Raw genomic sequence first — 25,406 nt, forward strand, 5'->3', positions numbered from 1 at the left:
AGGTTTGTTCCATCTTCAGTTTACGTCAAATTTGTAATATGTGGACTGAGCAAGACCAAAAGTTAAGACCAGATTAGAAGATGATAACTAAACCTGCTAACGATCCTAATATTGCATTTTGGTAAAAAAACCACAAAACACAACATTAGTTCCTGGGGTCTTCACTGTTCATCAACCTAAATGTATTTACCTGATTTTATAGAGCCTGTTGGCTGCCTTCACTGCTTGCCTCTTCAGCTCTTAATTAGTAAAGAAGTTTGTGCTGAAGTGTTGGTGATCTGAATCAGCAAGACTTTATTAAATGCAGCATGTCACAGCTAGAACAAGACAGAGAGAAGTGCTAAAGGGCAAAAGTGCTTTCCACAAAACCCAAAAGCAGCTTTATGATTATATTTATGATCCTGTGAGCTAATCAAGTTCCTCTGTAAATCACCCTCAGTGAGAACAGCAAGAAAAATCTGATAGCAACAAAATCTCCCATTTGCTGCACTTTCTACTTTCCTCCTCTTTGAGAGCAAAGCAGAAAAATAGATTCATCTATGTTTTTCTGCCACTCCCTACAAAACCCAAGAAAAAGAAGTTGCCTGTGAATTTAATAACACTGAACTGGTTTATGAGCTGCCAAAGCCTATGTGTGAGCAGAGCATGGTGGAAAAAAGGACAAGACCCTTTAGATGGACAGAGACACACAGGGCAGCGGAGAAAATTTGCTGTATCCAACATCTATCCAGCTCTGTGGGAGTCACAGTTTCTGTACCTAGAGGTGTGCATGTTTGCCTGAACGCAGCTTTCCGTGGACTATTAGGTGTGCTTTTCTGGCAAACTCCATCTAGTGCAGATGGCCAAGCCAGCTCCAGCTGAACCTTGCTGCTACCCTGCCAGCTCTTCACAGCAGATGACAGACAGTCAAGATTTCCATCTGGTGGGATTCCCAGCTTTTCCCTACCTGGAGGCTGATGAAAAAAAAATGAAAAAAAAAAAAAATCAGGTTCATTTAGCAAAATGTAGTCCAGGCAAACCTTGCACAACGGTATGAGTCAAGGATTTTATGACGCTACAGTGTTGTTTTTCCTCCTGTGATTTTCAAGGGAGTGGGGACTGGGCAGAGGTGCTCACTGTCTTTTGCACTTTTGGACCATATCTTCCAGCCTGTGTTTTGGTCTCTTTCTATCAGAATTTCACTCTTTTGGCTCTTCCCCTTTGCACTCCTAGGGTTGCTTCTTCTGTCTTTCTTGTCCTGTGAATTGCTCCAAATTGTTCAGCATGCTCCTTCTTTCTGTTCTTCAGGTCTCTGTGTTCTCACACAACAATTTCGGAGCTCCAGAAGTTCTTGCAATCCCACCCCCCATAGGTTGGCCTTGCACCCTTTTTGTTACCCTCTCCTTCCTTATTAACCCCCTGCACTGTCTAATTTCTCTGGCTTCTACTATACTTTGTTCTGCATCATATCCCTTCCACTGTCCTTTCCTGGAGGAGGACCTTGGCACATGGAGCAGCCCGAGACAGGAGAACAGCACAAAATGGACCCTCTGTTTCATGGCATCTACTGCTGGGATAGAAAATTATTCAGAAACTGAGTAAGAAACTCAGAGAAAAAGCTGCTGAGCAGCAGTCGATGTTGTCCATTAGTGTCCTTCTGTCCTCTCCAGTGAACTCTTGTCCTAGTCATAGAGTGTCTAGCTCAGTGGTAAGAGCAGAGCCCTGCTGAACTCACTGCATAGAAGAAAGAGCCTTGTTCCTTCCCTCTGAGGTCTACCCAGCCACTCAGATGAAATAAAACCTATTCATACAGTTTGAGTGAGCAGTGAAAGAGGGCTGGATTATTGTCCGGATTTTCTTTTCGGTAAGGTCAGCTGCATTCCCTTCCCTTTTGCATTTCCTTAGCAAGTCTAAGCTAGGGCTGGTTACATCAGGAGGGTAAGCGTTCAGCCCTGCCAAGCCCTGTCAAGTCTTCTGCTTTTCAGTCCCCTTCAACAGCCACACACAGATCTGGCGTTATCCATCCTTTTTTTCTCTCCCTGTGGGGCTGTATGCAGGTTTGCTCCTAAGAAAAGATCTCTGAGTCTGTTTTAATTATCACTCCATTAGTGCCTGTAAAATAGCCTCTGGCACACAAAATTACATTTGGGAGATATCCATTTTTTTCTGAATTTAGATTTGTGATTTTACTAGGAACTATTCAGACAGAAACGTAGCTTAAGAAAAAAAGTGATGAGAAAATTTATCTTTTCCATTTTTACCCTGTATTTCTTCCCTTAGGATAAAGGGGTGAAAATATCCTCCAGCGTGCTTACGACTGTGTCCTATAAAGATAAATATGCATCTGTATCTTGGTTTATTTTAACACCTGAGAGTGTATCACGTTGAACCCCCTAAGTAACTGGGGGTGCTTATCAGCGTTGTGGCTGTGTATCAGCGTCTCTGCAACGTGCTTAAACTGTGCCTTGTCTCCATGCAGGGTGCCGGTGGGAGCTGGGCAGCCCAGAAACAGCGGAGCTGGAGGAGCTCCGACGACAAAAGGAGCCCCAGGAACCATCCACCCCATGGGGGCTGGTCACACCAACGCCGCCACAGCTGTCAGACCGGTGGTTCCTATCACCGCTCCTCAGACGCATCCCCAGCTACAGGTGGCCTCTCCCCAGCTGAATAACTGCTTGAGGTATTCTGCTCAGCAGCCAGCCAGCCAGACCCGCAACGCCATGCAGATGGGTACGTGTGTGCGCGCCCACGGGTGCCTCTCGTCCCGCCTCGGTGGGATTGATGTCACACCCCTCGGGCACAAGCCTTTCCAACCCCGCAGCTCGCTCTCGCGTTTTAGTCACAGCTCAGTCAGCGTGGAATAGAGTATGTTTTATTTGCTTGTAATATTTATGGGCTTCTATTGATCTCTGGGAACCACGTTGTGTTTATCAGATTGTTCTGTTGCTACAGCTGAAATAGATTATAGTGTTTACAAATATTTATACAATTTATCTGAGTGAAAGCAAGCACCCTGCATACTGAGGAGATTAACAGTTCTGAGTCCGGTCGGCTTGCTGATGGAAAAATACTGCCCTTATCGCAGGGCGAGTAACACACGACTTAAAATTAAGAAGCATTTCACTGGGCTTCAGGGATGAAAGGTATTTATTAGGCAGAATGGGACCTGGTGTTAGTGATAAAGCAAAAGATCTGAAAAATACTGCCACCTTTTTGAAATAAGAATGAGAGCTACTCACACCAGGGGGCCTCTGTTCTTTCTAGGTTCCCTTTCTGATGTACAGCACAATTTTCTGGAGTACAATTTATTCCCCTTTCCCTGATGTTAAACAGCTCCAATGTTGAATAAAGTAAAAGTAAATCCTGTGGTGGAACTTCATAGCAAAATTTAAAACATTTTGTTTCTGATATTTTATAGGGATGTGAGCCATTGTGTTTACAAAGGCAGATCAGTAAGGGTTGTGACAGCTGAAAACTGAGGTTTTAGATACAAAACAGAGCAGGCACAAATGAGAAATACACTGTGGTCTAAGTCATGGATTCATACCTTTAGAAGCCAGAAGGCACCGTTATGACCATCTAATCTCACCTCCTACCACAGTCCAGACCAAAGGCAGGAAACGTAATCAAATAAGTGTGAATCTGAATATTGAACAGTGCAGACTCCTCTGCTCAACAAACAGTGGCAGGAGGTTATAAGGCACCTATGTCACACTGGGGACTAATTGGTTTACCCTCTTTTTGTGTAGTTCAGAAAGTGCTGCTTTACCCTCAGGTCACACCCTTCTAAAGGCCTTCTGCTCCCGCAGTACAAAGGCAGAAATGTCCCCTCTTGGGCAAGGCTCTCAGGAAACGTTCAGCTGCTCCTGGTGCCTCCTGTGCCCATGCCACCAGCCAGATGGAGTCCCCTGAAACCCAGGTGACAGATCATTTTGCCCCATACACCTGGCATGCCCCACATCTTCCTTCTACAGTGCTGCTGTGCTACCTCCAGCACCTTCCCTGGTTTAAGATTGCTCCTCCCGGTCACCCTGACATCTTAAAGTCCCAGGGAGTTGGCAGGCAAGGGTGATCCAGGGACCACAGAGCTGCTCCAAAACCTCCTAAGTGGGGACTTCTCCAGTTCTTCCAAAAGGTTCATGAGACTGTTGTTTTAATTAAATAAACCTTTGCCAGGATAAATAAAGGAAATTTTTCATGATTATCCGTATTTCGATATTTTTCTCCATAATGGATGTCCTCACCAGTCTCCTGTGGACCAGAGCCCCTCAAAAGGTCTCTTTAGTCCTGCAGGACAGGGCAATGCACACTGACTTTTGGAAAAGCTTTGCAAGAGAGGCAAGCTGGCACGGTATTCAAATCACGTTTCTGTTGGCTTGCAATATACATGAGTAACAAATCAATTTTGCACAAGGCCACTAATGTAGGAATACACCCAAAATGAAATATGAGTGGTGTAGAACAAAAATAGCCTTCAGTGAGCATTGCTAATTAATAGCATGTTTGATGCAGCACAGTCCAGATCCACAGATCCCAGAGCAAAGGCATACTTTGTAACAGTAAGCAGATGAAATTACAGAATAAAATGTGAGAGCTCTGCTCAGAGTTTATTTTTCTCAGGCCATTTGCTTTACTGGTTCTCATGTTTTCTGTTTCCCTTGTATCTGGAAACTCCAAGCCCTGTATGAAAGAAGTAATGTACCTAGTATGATTATCAAATCAGTCTTCTGCATCCAGGTACATGCAGTGAAATTCCATTATTGTGCTTTTTTCTCTAGATTTAGGAAAACCATTGCTCCCTACAACCAGTAGTTCAAAACCTTGACCCTGCAAGCTTAACCGTCCTGGAAAATGAGATTTCTGGCAGCAGTGGTTGCTCATCATGTAGGTTCCAAACAGGACAATCAGAAGGAGTGAATCATTTCAGGATAACCAGTGGTGCCCTGTCTGGCTCTCTGGAAAGGAATTGCACTTTCCAGTATATGTTTTTGGTAATCCAGGGAGGGGCAAATGATAAGTAACAGTAAGAATAGTCTTAAAGGTGTCTGTAATAGCAACTTTTAGGTGCTTCCTCATGCTACATGGTAAAATCACACCAAGTTCAAGACTGGTTAATGATAGTTGGGTTGATTTGCTATGAGCAACATTAATAAAAAGAGATGTTATAGAGTCAAGGAGTTACCATGAGGGAGAATGATGTGAATTTTGGAGGTGCTAATCTGATGGTCGCTGGCTGGCCCATCGCGTTCAGTATCACTTCGGATAATAGGACATGAGGCTGGGGGATGAAATTCCCTCCTAGCAGGAGTGCTCAGCTGGTGTAGCAAGTATGATTAATGTCATTCTTTATCATTTCGATCTCTGGTGATGGGTGTCACTTAACCATAGAAACAGAAAATAGTAGTTTGAGTTCTAGCATTGTTGTTTGTTTAGTTATAGATTGAGTGAACTCCAGCTGGTCCTGCATAAAAATGTATCCTTCAAGTGAATTTGTAAGAAAACCACAGATCAGAGCAGGTCAGAACTCTTCCCAAAAAATGCTTCTTGGTCAAAGAAAAGCTGATTTGTTAGACTCAAAGCTTTTAACAAAAAGGAAAGGATGTAGTTGAACCAGACTTCAGCCATGAAACTGTCCTGGCCCAGGTTGCAAAGGGAATACACAGCTGCCCAGACCTGTTCTCCACAGAGGAGAACAGCACAGTGACCAGATCCGATGTTTTCATATCCCAGGTGAATGACCTGACCAGAATAGAGACTCTTGTGGTGTAGGTGAGTAGGTTGTATGCAGAAAAATGTTCACAGGTTCAAAGTTTGCACTGAGGCAGATCTAAACCAGACTGTGATACCTTGAAATCATTTGTGAAACGGGAATTTTTCCAGCCAGTCCTACTATTGAATCATTTTGATGAGGGGATGTCTGAGTGTGGACTTGGCCTCTGGTCTGTACATACTTGTAGGAGTGTTACACCTAAGCAATTAACCAGCCTGGAAATCAAAGGCAACATCATTGTGGAAATAGACCTGGAGCTTTGTAGTATTTTTTGCAACATGAAGCATGCAACAAGCTCCCGAATCCCTGGAGAGCTGACCTCGACAGTGTGTCATGGTCACCATTAAACAGATGAGTGCTAATTCCTGGTTCCTAGTGCTTGTAGGCAGGGTTTGCTCAGCAGGGGCACCAAGACTAAAAGGCACTGCCTAGTCCCTTCGGGACTTTTCTGGCAGAGATGAGGCTGAGCTCAGAAATCCTCCAGTGGATTTCTGCTTAATTTATCTTTTGCAGCACAGTGATGTGCTGTTGATCATTTTCTTAGAGCTGAAACAAGAGACCTCCCAATGTAATTGCTGTCTGTGAGGTTGGTGTGGATCATCTAAGCTAACCCTTTAGGTCCCACGTTGCATTGCTCAAAAGCCTGTCAGGTTAGAAGAGGTTCCTGGACGTTCGGAAAACAGCTCTGCTGGAACGAGAGAAGGTATTTTGAAAACAGAGTAGGCTTGCTATTTATTTCCAGGCATGGGCAGGTATGATCAGTCCATTCCCCAGTCACATCACTAGGGAGGACTGGCCATTTTGGTGACTGCAGACACGTCTTTCACACCCAATAAGGGGGATTTCTAGGATTTAGACAAAACCACTTGCATACTGAGATACCCTTAGTTAAGGCTAAGAGCTCAGATCTCTGTTGGGCGCCGGCGCCTCATGGCAGTGATGGCCACTAAAGAGAGAGGTACGGCAGTTCATGGGGGGCTTAACCATGCTCTGTCCTCTCTCCACAGCTCACCCCTCAGTGCCAGCCCCGGAGCGGCCCACTGCCACGGTCTCACCCCTGCGGACGCCCAGCTCGCCCTCCCGCCTGCCAGCGGCAGCCATCCGGCCTCACCCCGCCATCTCCCCGCAGCATGGCCACCAGCCGCCCACCCCAGGGGCCCGGCCCCTCATCCCCCTCACCTCTGCCGCCGCCGCCATCACCCCACCCAACGTTAGCGCTGCCCACCTCAACGGCGAGGCCGGTAGTGGGCCTCTGGGTGGCCCTGTCACCCCTGGCCCTGCTGGCAAGCCCGAGGAGAGGAAGAACGAGAAGGTAAGGACCACCTCGCCATTGCTGCACCTTGTGTTCCCGCTGTCTCTCCCTCCCATGGGGCTGGGAAGGAGGGACCCTGTGGCTACCCAGGAGGGTGGAAGCTGGTTTTCATCACCTGCCAGCTCGGGCATCCTCATCTCACATTGTTTTCACACTCAATCCTCTCTCCCCCACCATCCCTGGTGCTGCTCTTGCATTACTCACTTGTGGGCGGGAAACGAGGTTGAGCCACTAATGGGCTGAATGTGTGTGTTTCTTCCAATGTTTGGCACCTGGATGTGCCAAACCTGGTGCAGAAAGGTGTTTTAGCAGGCACTTGGTCATCAAAACTGGATGGCCAAGTCAGAAGCCATCTACCTCACTATGCGGAAGAAGCTGATGGTGGTGATGATACTGGTGGTACTAGCCTCAGGGGGGCAGGAGCTGGTTTACTGCCCCAGAAACTTCTCAGTTTCCTACAGAAACTTTCCTTGCAGTGGCACAGCCAAATGAGAAGAAGGGAATTAAATATGTCTCGTCGGGATATAGGTACAATGCACTGGAGGTTCAATCACATAGGAGCCAGCAGTGGGACTGACAGCTGAGTGCCTGTCCCTTGTGCACCTTGCTAAGGAAAGCCAGCATGGAGAGCTGCTTTAAGTACCCAGCCTTTTAGGTTCTTGGCAAATATTTTGCTTTCACCAAATGTTTACATTATGTTAGCAGTTCCCATTTATCAATGCTGAGAGTTATCTCCATACTGCCTAGCAGAGCCCACTGATACAAACTGCCTGCTGGAAGCAAGCTCCTGCTTTGTATCTGAGTAGGAGGAAGAGATGTGGGGACTTGCTTTTCCTTTGGACCTGCAAAAAAATCTTTTCCCATACATTCCCCAAGCTTTTCTGTGGTGACAGGCACATAGGGGGTAAACATTTACTTTATACATGGTAATGCTGAGGTTGCAGGTCTTACATGTGGTCAGGGTCACAGATAACCCCTAGGTTCACAAGATGAGGAATACAAGTTTCAAAACTGAATCCTGTCTTGAATTTTCTCTGAGTGCCTTTCGGTGAGAGAAGGGTGTAGAACTTCTGCCCTGGATGTCAAATTTCAGTACTTGTTTGCAAAGGATAATTTCCAAGTGTACATCAAGGACTGCATGCTGTGTGAGCAGAACAATACGTGCTACTTGTGCAAGCCCAAGGAAGTGTATGTTATTTGGCAGAAGGTGGTAAATGTGCATGTTACCTCAGAGCTTTGTGTACTGGCATAGTTAATACTTCCTAAAACATATCATGCTATTCTTTAGGTCCATGTATTTTAATTCCTGTGGAACTGCACACTGAAATTTCTTAGGCAAAATTATATCAAGTCCCTTCCTAAGATACTGTTTAACCTTTCCCAAGCTCTTACAGCTTTAAGTTACTGAATTTGGATGCAGGGAAGTAAAGTTATTGGGTTTTTGAGCTCCATGGATGAAGGGGAAAAGCAAATAATATACCACATCATTGCAATGAGCATTGCCAAAGACTAATTCAGTACCTGGGAAGTATCAGAGAGAAGTGACAATAAAAATTTTCATCTCTGACTGGATTGGGTGGTGCATAACAGTCCTGTCTTGAACAATATATTCCTGAATGTCATATTTCACCTTCATTTTAGAAAGATCTGATTTAATGATGCTTCCTTTCCTTTCAGAAGTAGTGACTGATGTTTGGCCAGTGAAGTTGTGTTCCTATTCTTTGCATAAAGCCAACTATTTCTTTGAAGCAGCTGAGAGCTTAGTTAATGCCAGACTAAAGACATTCATAACTATTCAAAAAGGAATCTTTGAGTCAGAACTGGAGCCATATCTGGAACGACACTTGATATTTCAAAGGTAGAGGCTGGTTGGGCAGGTTTTTGGTAAACAGGGAACATTCATAACATTCATAACACTCAGAAGGAATATCTGTGGAGAGAAGCAATATCTCTTATCAGTATACCTGTTAGGAAAAAACAGACAAGTCTGAGGGGCAAAAAACAGAAGCAGGGACGTAACTAACAAACTGCCAGATAAGCAAAGATCGGAAGCAATTTATCTGAGTTCAGTTTCATTATATTAATCAGTCAGGTACTTTGAGATGAAAAGAACAGAGGGGATGTTAGTAAGAGGAGCGGTAATAAGGTCTTCAGCTCTACTGAACACAGAACGGAAGAAATGCACAGGTAATTATCTCCTGAGAAACTAAGATTAGCAAGTCGTATCTGAGGTAAATTGTGATGTGCCATAAAATTAGCATTGTTGTTGGAATCAACATTTTTTGGTGTCCCATCAAATTATTAATTTCAATCCCAGTTTCATCTTTCCAGTTTCTTTTCTAGAATTCCCTTGAGGATGACAGCTAAATGATAAGAGGGAGAATGGCTGTTTTGGGAAACATTCTCTTGTTATTAACCACATTTTTCTTCCTCATTCTGATTGTCAGTGTGAGTTCATTACGGTACAGGGAGCATATGGTACGTATGAAGAAGTAGTTTGCCTTCTGGGATGGACATGCTAAGGATTCATTGGTTTTCACAGTTCTGTTGTAGAAGATGTTTCTTGTGAGGGCTATGGAGATAAATTGAAATTTTTGCATTTGTCATTCTGATATAGTAATCTTTATTGGTACTCGGGAAATTTTCTTCAGATGATAAGTTTAGCAAAGTTGGTTGCCTGCTTGAAGGCCAGGCTGGGAGATAGTGAGAAAAAGTATTTTAAGATATGATCTTCTACCAATTTATGTTTTATGATTTCTCACCTGGATTCCATTCAGGGATGCCAAAGGTAACAGCAAGGGGCATCTGCTGTTGTGAGTCTGTATATGCTATTTGGGTTGCTTATTCCAAGATGGAATTGTCTTTACCTTGGGAACAGGCTTGCTGAATATACTGGTGAGACAGTCCCTGTTAATGCTTTCCTCTGTACAAATGTTTATATGCCAATATGTTGGTGTGCAACAGTCAGCACCTCCGAAGATTTCTCTAAAATAAAGGGACTCTGATTCCAATGTTTACTTGTTTCCTTGTGGTGAAGATTTCTCTAAAATAAAGGGAGAAACTGATTCCAATGTTTACTTGTTTCCTTGTGGTTTCAAGACAAGTGGCAGAAATAATTCCAAGGATTATGGTTTTCAACTCAGCAGGAATAATTTTCCTCCTCATCTTCTATTAATGTAGCAAATAAAGCCTTAGATCTATTTTTTGACATCTCTAGTTCTCTACTGCAGTTTATTTCCTGAAGGTCTTGATCAGGACTTCCAAACCTGCAAGTGAACCTTGGCGCCTACATTTATTAGGCAACCTAATAATAGTGTCTTACCTACCTGCTGACCTTATCAGGAGGTAAAATACGACTTCCACAAAACAGTCTTCACTTGTCGGTCTGCACCTAACCCCAAAGCATCCTATCTGCACCGGGGCTTGGGCTCTGCTTTTTAGCTCCTTGACTAGCCTCCTGCCTGCTCAGGGAGCAGTTTCAAAGCTGCCCTCCTTTGCCAGCTGTGCTAGTGGTAGCTGATGAAAGACTAAGCAATAGATAGTGCTTAAGTCCACTGTGCAGCAGTGCTCAAAAAGTGCTCTGGCAGCCAAGCAGGCTCAGAAGTAGGAGCACTTGAAAATCAAAGCTGTTTCAGTGCTATACGGGCGCAGCACAAAGCAGCAGGGAAGGCAGCTCGCACAGGGGTTGCACAGACACTACAGGAATGACAAGTCAGAGACTGAATAGAGGCAAGAGAGCACGGCAGAAGTCAAAAAGGTGACAGTGGTCAGGGCAGCACAGGAGAGAGAAGAACATTAGCAGCTGCCAGGAGATATAGCAGTGGGCACCAGAGAAGGGGTCCCAGTGGGGAGGGTGGAGGTGAAGGGTGCCTTGTAAAGCCTGTGGGCAGGGGTCCTGAAACAGGAAAGTTGGAATATAGGGGCTGAAATTTCTCTAAAGAAGGCAGTTTAAGAGAGCAAGGTGCAAAGGAGGCTCTTTCTTCTTTTTTTCCTCAAATATTTCCCTCCTGCAGAGGCAGATTTTTCTTCTTTTCCAAGAAGGAGGTTTCCTTTCCCAGAAGGAAAATAATAATTCTCACCCAAAGTCACTCTATTCCAGATTAGGAACAGGAGTGTCCCAAAGACATCACAGGGACAGGAGGGAGGTAGAACAGAGAGCAAACGGGGAACACTCTGTTTCCTTTAAGGGCTGGGGGTGGTATCAGGTGTCCTTTGAGCTCTTGCTCAATCATTTCCTGATAGTGTCTGCATGTATAACCATTTGAAACTCAGAGAGTTCAATCCCAGTTCCTGAATCTTCTGAACATGTGAAAGAAAGGGATGGAGATCCCAGCTGTGGAATGGAAGCAAAACCCTGTGATTTGGGGGCTTTTTAAAATGAGGACCCTGCTTTTTCAGTCATGATGAGCACTGCCCAAGTTCAACTGGTAGATTACAGCCAAGAACTTGTAATTATGGCATGGCTACTGCTTTGACCTCAGTCAATTTTTGCTGTAATAGTTTCTGCTGTACATAATCTGGGCTGATGCTTAATACCTCTGATAAAACCACTTGTTTGAATGAATTAATGCATTTCTCATTAAAGGCGCTCCTCATTACGTTAATCAAATCAAGCAAATCATGCTGGGTGGTTTGACCACTGTAATTAAACTTTCTTTAAAATCCACTCATTTGGCTTTTGATGAGGATTTTGATTAAACTCTTCCAAAATGTCTTGCCCAATAGCTACTAAAGAGGAAAATAAGAGCTTGCACTAGTGAGCGAGCCATTAATTCATCACTGAGTTACACCAATTCTTTACTGTTTTACCTAGCCAGAGTGTACAGAAATATTTGAAAATTGGCAATGTAAAATTAAATGTTTCTTACAAGTGTGCTGAGAGAACAAATCTGTTTGCAGCTTTAAATTTAGTAACTGTGTTCCTGGAATATATACAGGATCTGGATAAGCAAGTCACAACAAATGGGAATATACACTGGGCCGCTGTTTACTGATGTTAAGATAACAAGAGACACATCTTCAGAAAATTACTTTGAACAAGCACCAACAGTCTTGCATGTGAAGACTGAACCAGTAAACATCTGTCTGTTCTCACCAGTGTCACTCACTTTCTTAAATATGGGTCCTTCTGCTCAAAATAGCTGCATTCCTCAACTGATGCAGTATGTTTGGCATGATCCTGGTGTAAGGACTGCATTACAAAATAGAACAAGCCAAGGCCTGTTTTCTGGCCCTGCAAGTGTCCCTGCATGATTTGCATCCACACTTCTAAGCTTTCTTCTCCACCCAAAATAGGATGACTGCATCCAGACTGCTCATTGAGAACAGTCCTGGTACATAGTGTGGCCCAAACCATGCCCATCCATTGTCCTGGGGGAGTGCTAGGAGATATAAGCCCAACCCACAATGGTTAAATGAATGCAGACCAGGGTTTGATGCTAAATCCTGGCCTTGTTCCATATGCCAGCGTGGACATGACCAGAGAGACTTTCTTCTCCACCGCTCACCCTTTCTGCCACTGCTTTCCTCTGTTTTCCCCTCATTTGCAGCCCAGTACCTGGTCCCACCAGGCAATATGTCCCTCAGTGCAGACGAGCTACCTGCAAGCTTAGTCGCCCACCCTGTCTTTACGTAGTGTTAGAGACTAGATCAAAGGCCTTTTGAAAATTTGGCTTTGGAAACTCTGAGATGCTCTTTGGCCTTAGTTCACATTACAGCTGTCTGATGAAGTTGGTAGAACTGAAACTGTCTGAAGGACCTGATCCTTCACAGTAGTGCACCTTCAGTTTTCACTTACTCAGTTTTAGACTCTGCATTGCAACTTTTTCCCATATTAACTTGTCCCAGAGTGAAAAGGATTTGTTATCACTTCATATCCACTAAAGAAATGTAATTCCTTATTCAGAAAATTAAAGATCTGTCTCAAAAGTGAAGTGTTGAACACTTGCAAGGACTTTGCAGACACAAAATGACATGACAAAAATAGTGATCACCCTGGGACGAGCAAAGGAAGCTAAGGACAGAGTTGATGAAAGCAGATTTTTTCAGATACAAAGTCAACATGACTGACCCTGAATTTTTGGAAGAGGAATTCAGTCTTCCCAGCAGATATGAAATGATTTAATATTTTTCACGTTGTAACTGGTTCATCTAAGAAAGACCCCTAAGTTGGACAGGTATGAAATGGAATGATAACAACTACGTGACTAAATCGAAGCAGCGCAAGACATAAGAATGAAAAAATTGCTCAAGAGCAGAAGAGATTGGTTTGAATTCTTAGAATGTGTAACAAAATATAGAAAGCATTAAGAGGACGTAACATTGGAATAGTAATGTAAAGCTTTGCATTAAAAAGATAAAGAATAAATTTTGTAATGCTAATTTGGATACTCTGTAAGACATCTGACTTGATCCTGGAGCCGCTAACACCAGCATTTCACTGACCGTTTTCAGAGTCAGATTTGACTTTTCAGTTTAACATGTGTTCCAGTTTGTTCTTCGGCAAGGATTCTTTTATCTGGAATATTTTAGTACAGTTCTCTCAAGACTTGTGCACAGAATACATACTGTTAATCCATTTCCTCTCAACAAAGGCGAGGGGGGCTGTCTTCATCACAAATGAGCCACTGCTTCCCATGCTCCAGAAAGCAAATCTTGGCTCTGTGACCAGCAAGTGATTCACCAGAAACTTGGCCAAGGAGTGGAAACCTCTTTTTCTGGTCATGTGAATTCAGGCCACAAAGTTCTGTTTTAGGGCAGAGAACTCGTGCTTAAAATCTCTCCAGCACCTTCTCCTTCATCGTTAGAGTTCAATTTGAAAGGACAAAAACCTGGCAACTCGCTGATGAATATTTTAAGGCTGGCAAATAACCCAGCCAAAAGCATGAGCCCCAGCTGTCAAAACACAGAAAACTTCAGCTTTACAATAAAACAGATTTCTGTTATTTCTGACTGGCTAGGATTCTTTTGCTTAGATCAAGGGCAATAAGCCATTGATCAAAATTTCTTTTTCTTCTTCGCATTTTTGATGTTAGGAAATGCTTTCAAACTCCCCACAGATATTTCAAGCGTTGACTTTGCTGCCAAGCAGTCTCCAAAAGCTATTCCTCTTCTCTCCTCTCTCTCCCCCTGCCTCTGCTTATCTGCCTCACAGTGCTGTCACAGGATTTCTCAAGTGTCCGCGGTGGATTTCTCTAACGCCGTTTCAAGCGGTTCTGTACTGTGTTCTGTGGCCGTGAGGGGAAGCAGATCCAGGGGAGGCGAGGATGGAGAGAGTTCTTTAGCTTCGAGAGGAAATTCAGTTTATCTACTAACTGGAGGCGAAGCTGTTTGGATGCCAAGGCACAGCATTCCGCTGGCACCTGTAGAGACCTAATTTTATAACACAGAGGACCCACGGGCTTTTTACTAAATCCTTACCGCTGCTTGGGGAAGCAAGTGGAACTGACAAAAGAAAGAGCATGCAAGGGAGCACTGGAAGCAGAAGGCTGGAGGCGTGTGTGTGCGCCAGTGCGTGTGCGTGTCTGCGTGTGAGCATCCCGGCACCGGCGTTCCCATGGCATTCCCCTGCCTGCAGAAGGAATCACACAGGACCAGATGGCTGGATGGGGCCAGGCTGTGGGAGGGGATGGCAAGCATCTTCCTGGATTAGTGGGGTGAAATGTAAGCACTCTTGTGGTGTTAATGGGAGACATTGACACGTTCCGGCTGTTGAGGGACCATAGGGGCCAGACCAAACCCCAGACCGCACAACTCTGCAGCTGAGCATCCCATCACAGCTTCTGCCCTCTCGCTTCCCTGTTCCTGAAGAACGTGGTTTGATCCCTCATAACATCAAGCTCCCAATTCCCGTGCAGTGGTTGAAACAAACCCAGAGTGCAAATGCTGTGCCTTTCCCTGTTCTCCACTTTCTGCCTCGGAGCAGTAACACACAGAGCTGGCATGGGGCTGCCACTGCCCTGCTGCTCCCAGGAAGGAAGACATACAGGATGAAACCATTCCAGCAGAAAAACACAGTAAGAAGCTGGATGCCTTGAAAACAGAGTTGGTGGCATCTTGGCCTCCCACATGTCCAGAACTCATTTGCTTTCCTCAGTGGTTTTCCAACCGAGAATTTACAAGCCAGTAAGTCTTAAATCACCAAGACGGTATCTCAAGTGTCAGTGCAGTTGTTTTATGGAGACAAAGTTTGAACTTCCACGTGAAAATAGGCTATACTCAACTTTTCAGTGCCTGTGTTTCTGTTTTTTGGTCACACAGGTACTGGTGTTTTTCCTTGCTTTTCTCTATAGTTATGCGTTATAAGTGGGTAAAAATATCTAGCGTCAATGCAGAAATACTTCAATGAACTCTGTTAGAAGAATTATATAAACTAAATGAAATTGCAGTTTCTGACAAACATCAGTATTGTAGGAACAGCTAGTTATAACAGACGACGGATATCTGTGGCATGTTTCTGTTTTTATCATGTAACTCGAGGGCATAACCAAGTTATAGCAAAGGGATATTTATCTTATTTTGTACATTTTTGTTTATTTTTAATTTTGCAGTAGAAGCAGAAAGATTCACAAGCCCTCAGCTTTTCTTTTGCCAAATGGTAAAGCCACTTGAAAGCCAGTCTGGGTTGTTATTTTTTTGACTGAATGTCTCAAGCATCTAGTAATTCCCTTCAGACCAAGTCAAGACATGGAGTCAGTGCTGGTCTCTGAAGGACTGAAAAAAAAGTGTTCTTATTATGCCCTCTGGAGAAAACACCACTGTCAGGAATTCAGAAAGTACACCATGCAAAAGTTGCTGTTCAGACACTACGTCTGCAGGCTGCCTGTAATCAATTAACATAGGGTGTCAAGCAGTCAACCTTTTAATAACCAATTAATTATAAAGGCAGGAATCAACCTGTTACTTTTCTTTTTTGCATATATTTTGTTTGGTTCGTATTCACTTATATGTTTCTGTAAGAAGCTAAAATATTAACCTTCACTCACAGCTCACTGTATTTAGCACGCTAGCAGCAGACTGGCATTGGGCTTCATCACCCGATGCCCCAGGGAGAGAAGAAGTAATTTAATGTGAGTCCATGGCCAACTTGTTTTGCAGTAAAGTAGATTTCCTATACTGTAGTTTTAAGTCCCAATTCATGATCAGTTCAGAACTGGTATATTTTAAAATGGAACTAGCTGGCGTTTTTGATGACTTCAGAGATCTCTATTCCCTTCTGTACAACATCATGTTAGTCTTCATATCTTAAGTTTTGAGACAGAAGAGCGGGGGAGGTCGGGCAGGCAGATCCTATCAACACGATGGTGCCTGCTGCAGCAAGGGAAATGCATCAACGAGGCTTTGATCAGGACATAAAAGAGAGAATTGATTTCCCAACTTTTGAATTTTTTCTGGACAGGTTTTTATGTTGAAGCCGGATACTCTTGGTTGGCAGGCTTAGATGCAACTGGCCAAGAGATACAGCTGGCCAGCAGGGAATGTGGCACAGAGAAGGTAGGAAGGATGGTGGCCCCGTGGGCCTGGGATGGGTTTCCGTTCACCAGCTGTGAGAAAGTCAGATGTATGCTTAATACCCACCACAGATCTCTGTCTAACTTTTCTTAAAATCATTCAATTAAGATCATTTTGCAACTTCCCTGAGCAATCTATTCCTGTCCTTTCATATCCTTAGGGCCAGAAAGTTCCCTATTATCCCTCCTAAATCTTCTAGGGTTACAAGTGAGTCTTTGCTTCTTCATGTCCTGCTCCAGATGAACAGCTGATCAGGTTTCTTCTGACATCCTTCCATGTATTAGAGAACTAATTATGTGTTCAGTCCTCAAGAATTCTCTTTTTTTAGCCTCCCTGAGCCTTGTTCCTAGCCTTTATTCACAGGTAATGCTTTCTAGGCCTCTGATTACACTTTCAGTGCTCCTCTGGGCAGTCTTCAGCTTGCTGGCATCTTAGAGAACAGTTCCCCAGAGTGGAGTTTTGCTGAGACCTTGTTAGTGCCAATTAGGACGGAATAAGTGCTTTCCATGGCTTACACATAAAATGTTAACAAACATTTAACATGTTTCCATATGAAGTGTGCCTTTTTCACAGAAGCATCTTGACTCATGCAATCCACTGTATCTCCCATATCCCTTTCTGCAGAGCTGCTGGCTGGCCAGTCACTCCTTATTTTGTATCTATGCATTTGTTTTCTCCATCCTAGCAGTAGCATGTCATACTTATCTTTGCAGATATTGCCATGGTGATTTGGGATGATTTCTCCATCTTAGGAAAATTGTTCTGAATTCTTTACCCTGTTGGCTCTTGAAATGTTCTCCCAGTTTGACAGAAAGTCATTAACTGGAAGACATTGCAAAGCAACCGGTAGCATTTGATTATCTGTCTGCAGTTTGAGTTCTTGCATGTATGCTGCTGAGTTTTTAAAAAAAAAGGAGAGTGCAAGATTGGAAGGGACGTCTCAAGCATACACACTGCTGTCCTACAGGAAGAAGTTGAAAGAACAAACTTGTGCAAGATATTCATCATATTGCCTTCTCTACTGTGAGATTATCAGATACAGGAAAGTTATCATAGTACAGAAGTTTAAATAGAAGTTGTGATTGCTTAGCTAATGGACTACTAATTCTGTTATCTTCATAGGCAGGGACATTCCAATCAACCGTGATTAAATTGAAGATGAGACAATTCTAAGTCAATGTTTACCCATACTGTTTTGCTAAAATGAACAAAAGAAAGTCTGTCAGTCTTTCTGTACAGCCTATCAGTTGATCAGCTGCTGCAGTCAAAAGGAAATCTACTTCCACTGTTATCTGACTTGTCTAGAGGGTTTTTCGTCTTCATTTATGGTAGGCGGGCTCAGAGATGGACTATTATGACAAAGCTGTTATTTCTGCTCCCGTGCAGTTGTGATCATATCTTTATATAGTTTCTATCATTTTCAGATGTGAGGTGTATGTGACCAGCATCTTCACAGAGGAATTTTGAGCTTGTGTGTTAAAATTGACCATTTTTTGCTGTTAGTTGGCAGGATCTACCTTTTATTTCAGGTCACACTGGCCTCTTCTGCATCAGTCAACTAGTTGGCAAAGTAAAGAGGAATACACTGCATATGTGTTGTCATTGCTAATTATTTCTGCAGTAGTCACACATGAAAACACCAACCAGATGTAATTGCCTCATTGTGTAGCACACTCCAGAGAAGCAACAAATTTGTGTCCAGAGAGCTCTTGAGGTTATAGATGTGATTATGTGTGTAACCCATATGAGATGCCACTCGCTGGCTGCACCACTGAAGTTATTGTGCTACCAGCTTTGGCATAAAGCATGTCCTTGGATATCTTGGGTTACCCAAATCAGCCTAAGCCTGACATCTGAGCTAATGTGTTTTGTCTCACAGTTGGGTTAGGATGAGGAAATGGAGAACATTGGCTTAGGTGGCACACGTGACAGGTGATAATTAGTTAAATCAGTGCAACTCAATTGCATTTAATTATATGGTCATACCTGCAGGTCATGTGTCAGGGAAGAAGAAGTGGATAAAATAGACAAAGGAAGGGAAGATAGAATGGAGGGATAGGATGGCAATGTAAAACCAGGCTTAGTGAAGAAGAAAGAAAAGCCACAGTGCTATCGACTCCCCTTCCCTGCTTATTCCGTAGTTGTTCCCTTTGGTTAGCTCTGGTTTTCATTGATGATCTTTCTTGCTCAGCTCTTTAATTTAAGAAAGGGGAATTTTATACTCCTAAAGACCTGACTTTAGTATCAGGATATGGGGAGCTTTTTGTAGAAAATGGTCTTTGATGGCTCCATTTTTATTTTTTAAGTAACAAAAAGATGAAACTAGGAGAAAAGGTGAAATCCAATTTTTGCCGAAGAGAGGATGCACTTATTACAAATGCTACTGGGGCTTGAGCAGCTTCTAGCAAGCCTTTTGCTATTGCAAAGCTTACCAGTAATTACAAGCCACGTGTTGTGACATTTGGAAAGCCACAGCACCTTGGTCACTTTATCAAAGAAATTGTCATTTACATGCCTGGGCATTCCTCTGACACTGACAGCCACTTACTTTGCAATCCTTTAAAATTATTCTGGGATTATTTCATCATGTTTTAAAGAGATCAGTTGGTCCCTATAAGAGGAAAGGACTTCAAGCCACCTCAGTGTGTCCCAGGAGTAATTCACAGGGCATTGCTTGGCAACGTAGTAGGACTGAAAACAGCTGTAGCGCAGCTGAAGGGGGAGGTTGCAGAAACCTCAGCTGCTTTGCCTGCAAAGTTTATGTGCCATAATAATTGATCACACCTCAGTGCACTGGACAGCAGCTCTGTCCCTGGGTGGTGCTGCCGGGTACAGCGAGCCCTGTGATGCCTGTGGATACAGAGCACCTGGGACAGACACTGGGAGGCTGAGCTTCCCCATAAAAGAAGCTGCCGGCTTGAGCTCATTGGTATTTCTCTTCTTGATGCTAATAAAGTATCACTTGCCTTGTTTGAGACGTGCTCTCATGAAGGCAGGAGGGAACAGGAGCAAGACCTGATGTTTTGAATGCAAGGCATACATTAGGAATCATTTTTTGGATGCTCAGATTAGGTGCTCTAGGAGCTGCCACTACTGGAGGGCAGCCTTCAGGGAGAGTGAAATTTTCATGCTCGTGGCTTTGATGGTGTCAAGAACCTGCTTCTATAACATCAGACCATCTGAGAACTGTCAGGGCCCCCCTCACCCAGTCCAGGCTGCCCCAGAAGCAGTGCGAAGCCCAGCTAATTTTTCAGGAATATGTGGCCTGAGCAAGAAGGGCTTCTACTTTCATCACCTCTAGGCCACAGTCCATGCAGGTGTGATGTGTTCTATCAGTCTCAGCTGACACCTCAGTCTCTAGCTACATACATCTTTTATGAACTGATGAATTGTTTATAGGAATTATTTCACTGTGGCATGTTCCAGTGTCTAGTACTCGCAAATCCTGGCAATTTTTCATTATCCAGAGACAGCCCTTTTTCTCTTCCATGGGGAATTGATTTTGAGAGAAGAATATACCTCCTGTGATGCCTAAATTTTCCACAAGTAATCTTCCCTCTGAGTGCAGGCCAGCCCAATGCCATTTAGTTTGTTGGAAGTGCTGAAATTACAGCCTGAGGTGGCACAGCTGCTGGAACAATATCAACCAAGCGGGAACAGATACATCAGCAACAAGAGACAAGATGACCTCCACTGTTCCAAACTTTTTACCCACATGTTTCTGCTTTCCATAAAAAAATACAAGTCTCACTTGCCTGTCATTTAATAAGATTACAAAGCAAGACCAAGCAATTTTAACTGTTTGCTTCTGAAATGAAATCCATCCCTTGTGAACGAGGAGAGCCAGAGCTAACTACGTGTAAGATCAGAGTATGTCAAAGCACATCCTGACTTCTGTCATTGATTCTCTTTCATTCAGGTGTTCAATGAGTGAGCTTGCTCTGGCTTTCTGCAAAACGTGAGTGTTGCTCCCGGTGCACCCCAGGACCAATAAATCTTTTTCACTTCCTTACAGGAGACAAAGAGCAGCAAGCTAACCAGTCAGTGTAAATCATCTTATTTAAAAACACTAATTCTAAGCAGTTTGTCTAGCAGTTAATGTATTGATACATCTTTTTCCCATTTCAGAATCCTCTGCTGTCAGTGAAGCTGTGATAGATTCTCCTCCAGTTTGAATAAATGAACCTAAAGTTTCAGAAGGATGCTCATACTCTGTCCAGCTGTTTTGTTTAAATCCTCTAGAAAGTACAGTTAGTCTACCACAGTCGCCTAAATCATCTAGTAATGCTTGATTTATATTAAAATACAATTTGCTGGGCTTCAGTTTAGGGTAGCTCTGTAAGACACGGTGTAGCATTATGTAGGAGACCCCCATGGTGGCTCCAAGGAAGCCTTTGGTGTGTACCAAGGCAGAGCAATGCAAGGTTGGGAAGCAAGAGGGGCTCAGGGAAGCAATAGGGCCTTGTCAGCCCCATCACCAGTACTTTGTGGTTCCTTGGTGCAGAGTGAGCACTGCAGCCCTTGATCTATGATGTTTTGCACAGCAGAGATGGAGCTGAGGGATCCAAATAGCAGTTGCAGAGCTGTGAAAGTGCTCTGGGGTTGCAGTTCCCAACCTTTTGTGTCTCTTCCTTGGCTGACACTGCATCCTGCCGGCTGCCTTTTGCCCTCTCTCAGACCCCTGCAGCTGAGGAAGTCTCTGGACAGCTGATTTCCCAAAGCTAGGGAGGGCACAGGGGAGAGCTCATTCCTGGCTTTGTCCTGTTTCCTATGCTTTTGCCCAAATAGCTATTTTTTTTTGTCACAACAATCATTCTCACTGTTTTTATGATCTTTTTGTAGTGAGGTGGAGTCACCTTATGTATGCTGTAAGCACTGTTTCATTTACCTGTTGGGACTTCCTGAAGCAGAAATTGGATCCATATAACTATTTTAATAGCCTTTGCTAGATCTGTTCTCCGTTAATTTGTCTAATCCCCTTTGAACCTGTTCATACCTTTGGCTCCCACAATACTGCATGCATTAAGTCTCCATTTAATTATGTGTTGTGTGAAAAAGTGCTTCCTATTTTCCAGTTTTGACCATTTGCCTGATAATCTCATTAGTTTCCCCCTAATTCCTGTAGTGTGGGAAATAACTGATCTGTTCCCAAGTTACCAACTCTATGCAGACAGGGATTTTGTAGGCCACTAGAAAATTCCCTGTCAGTTGCCTGCTTTCCGAGTGGGCATCTCCAACGTACAGGAGTTGTTCCACATTTTTCATAGTCCATGCTGCCCTTCTCTGTGCTGCAATACTTCTGCAATATCCTATTCCAGCTGTGGTGGCCAGAACAAGACACAGCATTCAGGAAGGTAGGCATGGCAGGGCTTCCCACAGGACTGTTTTCTAAAGATTGTTTTTAACTCTTTCCTAACATTTTTCCTAACAATTCCCAATCTTCTTTTTTGCCTTTTTGACACTGCTGAGCATCAGGTTTTAGGGGTAACTACCTTTCTTTGTGAAAATAGGCAGTGTAGAGTCAATAGTAGCATGGGAATACTTGGGATTTGTATTCCCAGAGCACACCCTGCATTCACTTTTTGGGCAGTTTCACAAGGGGCATTAACATAACTCTGTCTCACTGTAAAAGATCAGGTTTTTAATCACCTGAGGAACCTGAACATACAGAAGTCTATGGCACCTGATGAGACGCCTCCCAGAGTCCTGAGAGAAATGCCAGATGTAGTTACCAAGCCATTCTCCATGATATCTGACAAGTCATGGCAGTCACTTGAAGTCCCCCGTGACTGAAAAAGGGAAACATTGCACTCACTTTTTAAAAAGAGTAGAAAGGAAGACCCTGGTAACTACTGACCTGTCAGCCTCACCTCTGTGCCTGTGAAGATCATGGAACACACTTGAGAGATGGGATGCCATCCAGAGGAACCTGGACAAGCTCGAGAAGTGGGACTGTGTGAACCTCATGAGGTTCAACAAGGCCAAGTCCTTGGGACTTGAGCCTTTCACCTGGGTTGGGGCAAGCCCTGGTATCAATACAGGCTTGGGGGATGAAGGGATTGAAGGCAGCCCTGCCGAGAAGGGTATTGGTGGATGAAAAGTTAGACAGGAGCCGACAATGTGTGCTTGCAAGCCAGAAAGCCAACCATATCCTGGGCTACATCAAAAGAATTATGGCCAGCAAGTCAAGGCAGGTGATTCTACCCCTCTAATGCACTCTGGTGAGACCTCAGCTGAACAATGGACAGCTCTGGAGTCCTCAGCACAGGAAGGACATGGAACTGTTGGACCGGCTCCAGACGAGGGCCACAAAAATGATCAGAGGGCTGGAACACTATTGCAAAGGGGTTGGACTAGATGAACTTTGAAAGTCCATTCCAACCCAATCTGTTTTATGATTCTACTCTACGATTCTAATTTTTTCTGAGTATGGAGGTGTATTTTCTTTAAGGCTCTTGATTTGTACTTGAATTCATAATTCCCATTTAATGTGGGGGTACGATTAAGTGGGATTCACAAAATCTGAGAAGCGGAGTGGGTATTTAAGCCAGCAGGTAATACTGGCAAGGGAAGGGTGGCTTGGATCTTGTTTTTTTTCACTCTGAGGAAGTTACCTGTTTCCACTTCAGATTCACAGGATGTGCCAGCTCTGCAGGGTGCCATGGCTTCCTTCCAGAAATAAAAGATGAAGATTTCTTATATGACTGAGCAGGAACTCTTGTTCATGCTTGGACATCCCACACTTGAAGCACTTGCATGAAACTTTGATTGAATTTTCTCTCAAAAAGAAATGGGAACCCACATTCCCAGGGGGGAGTATATATGCTTTATGTCTCTCTGTATAGGCTATGAGGGGGGCAGAAGAGTGGAGCAGAGAAAGGGAGATCTCAATGCTTTGTGCTGAAGTTCCCTTACTTTTTGTAGGATAATCAAACATCCAGTGGATTGCTGGGTGAAGAAGGGAGATGAATGTCAAATGTCTACAAGGATATCATGCCTACTCCCTTTCTTTTGTGTCCCTAAAGAGGTTGATCACAATTCAAAGGAAGAGATGGACTAAAATCAGGACTAAAACACATCCATCTGAGCTTAGTTCTAGAGATAGTGGCTGCTTGGAAATAACTGGAAATGTTGCCACAGGCTTCATGAGAACCATGGTTTCATCACCTTCTTTGGTGTTGTCCTTGCATTTCACTTTATCAGTACACAATTCCAAGTTACTTCATCACGGCAGTAGTTTTCAGTTCCCTGGTGCTCTGTTTCAGCTGTTCCTACTAAAAAATATCACTGAAAACTGTCATTGAGGCATACAGTAAGTTGTGTATCTTAACAACTTTTCATCCTTTTCATAACCAACATCTATTCCCTACATACTAGACCAGGAAAAGCAATGAAATACAAAACTATCCATCCATCGGCTTCTCCATTCATCGAACACAGAAAAAAGACAGCATCAGTGTAGAAAATCATCTGTCCCTCATTTCACTGTTAATCTTTTTCCTTCTGCCTGCTGTAAATTCAGCAGCCATCAGGAAGCTCACCTATAGCTGAGACTCTCTGGTTACACTTCAGGTTTATTTCCCCTTTGAGCTAGCCTTTAATATTGTTCCAACGTTTTAAAATCTAATGTTCTCTCTAAATTGAATATTCAAATATATTTTTAGATTCCCTCTTTATCTCTTTCAGCAGTCTCTAGAGCCTTGCATCCGCCACAGTTCAACAAAAGCACGTGATGAAATGCCTATGTGCTTTGCTCTATTGGGACCTGGGCACTAATCGTTTCTTCTCGGTTTTGTTTTCAAAACATTTGAAATTCCCAATCAGGTTTAGCTGCAAGGGATTTTACTTATGTTGTCTTGGCTTTAATATGGGTTATCTTCAAATTAGTGACCATAACTTTAATGTTTGTGCATGTGTGTATGCATGTAACGATCATTGGGATTTAAAAGCTAATGATGTTATGATACTGAAATCCTTTTGCTCCTTCTTTATGTGAGTTGTATAGTGAGATTACAGTGATAGACAGAATCGGTTGTGCCCGTGAAAAACTAAATCTTTGGCAAGTATTTCCATACAATGTATGATATAAAACTAGTCTTTCCCTAAAATCGGAAGTTATTCTGTAGTAAGTAATTACTGTTGTCTTGTTCGGTATGTCATCTATGCCTTATGAGAAATAGTGGGAAATTGCAAATGATAAATCCATATCCAAAGTCATCCCAGATCAGAAGCTTTCTTTTGAGATGATGTGGGAGGGCTGGGGGGAGGGGGGAGTGAGTTGGGAGGTGCTTTTTAAATAATTATAAAAATCTCATGTCAAATAATTTTACAGATTTAAAAACCCCAACTAGCTTGTTTCCTGCTTTTTCAATGTAAGCATCAATCACCAGTAGCCAAGTTGGAATCAGAATAAAAAAATGCACTGTTCTCCAGACAATAACTTAAATTTACTGAAACAAGTACTGACCAAGTTAAACAAGCAATATAAGTGGTGGTTTGGGGGTACTGACTGATAGATGAGCTACTCATTTGTTCTGTGGGGCTCAGGGCAGCATTTAAACAGTTTTGTTTCTCTTGCCTTCATTTGTAAATGAATCCTTTTTTCTCCTTCTGGCTCTCTTATCTACTGATGTAACTGGTGTTGCATGAGAAATTACCTCATTTCAGTGGCTGGAGCCAGTTTTTCTATCAACTGCAGTAAGATTTCCTCATTTATTTAATGATCCTGGATAGGTAGGAAATTAAGTATTAGGAGCTGCAGATGAAGAAAACTAAACCAGAAGTTTCTGTTTATTAATGTAGTTTAAAAAAAAAAAAAAAAAAAAAAAAAAAAAA

The 25,406-nt window shown here is 43.3% G+C and overlaps 1 protein-coding gene across 1 annotated transcript in view; it reads left to right on the forward strand.

Moving 5' to 3' along the window:
- Window positions 1-25,406, forward strand: part of SH3RF3 (SH3 domain containing ring finger 3) — a gene marked incomplete at its 5' end in the record, with an annotated part of 252,232 nt that overhangs the window by 210,298 nt on the left and 16,528 nt on the right. Inside the window, 2 exons of the mRNA XM_014944078.1 lie at window positions 2,459-2,709; window positions 6,757-7,061. Of these exons, the coding sequence (XP_014799564.1) occupies window positions 2,459-2,709; window positions 6,757-7,061 (556 nt within the window). The remainder of the gene's footprint in view (window positions 1-2,458; window positions 2,710-6,756; window positions 7,062-25,406) is intronic.

The sequence above is a fragment of the Calidris pugnax genome, unplaced genomic scaffold (assembly GCF_001431845.1).
Source record: "Calidris pugnax isolate Ruff unplaced genomic scaffold, ASM143184v1 scaffold69, whole genome shotgun sequence".
Classification (NCBI taxonomy): Eukaryota; Metazoa; Chordata; class Aves; order Charadriiformes; family Scolopacidae; genus Calidris; species Calidris pugnax.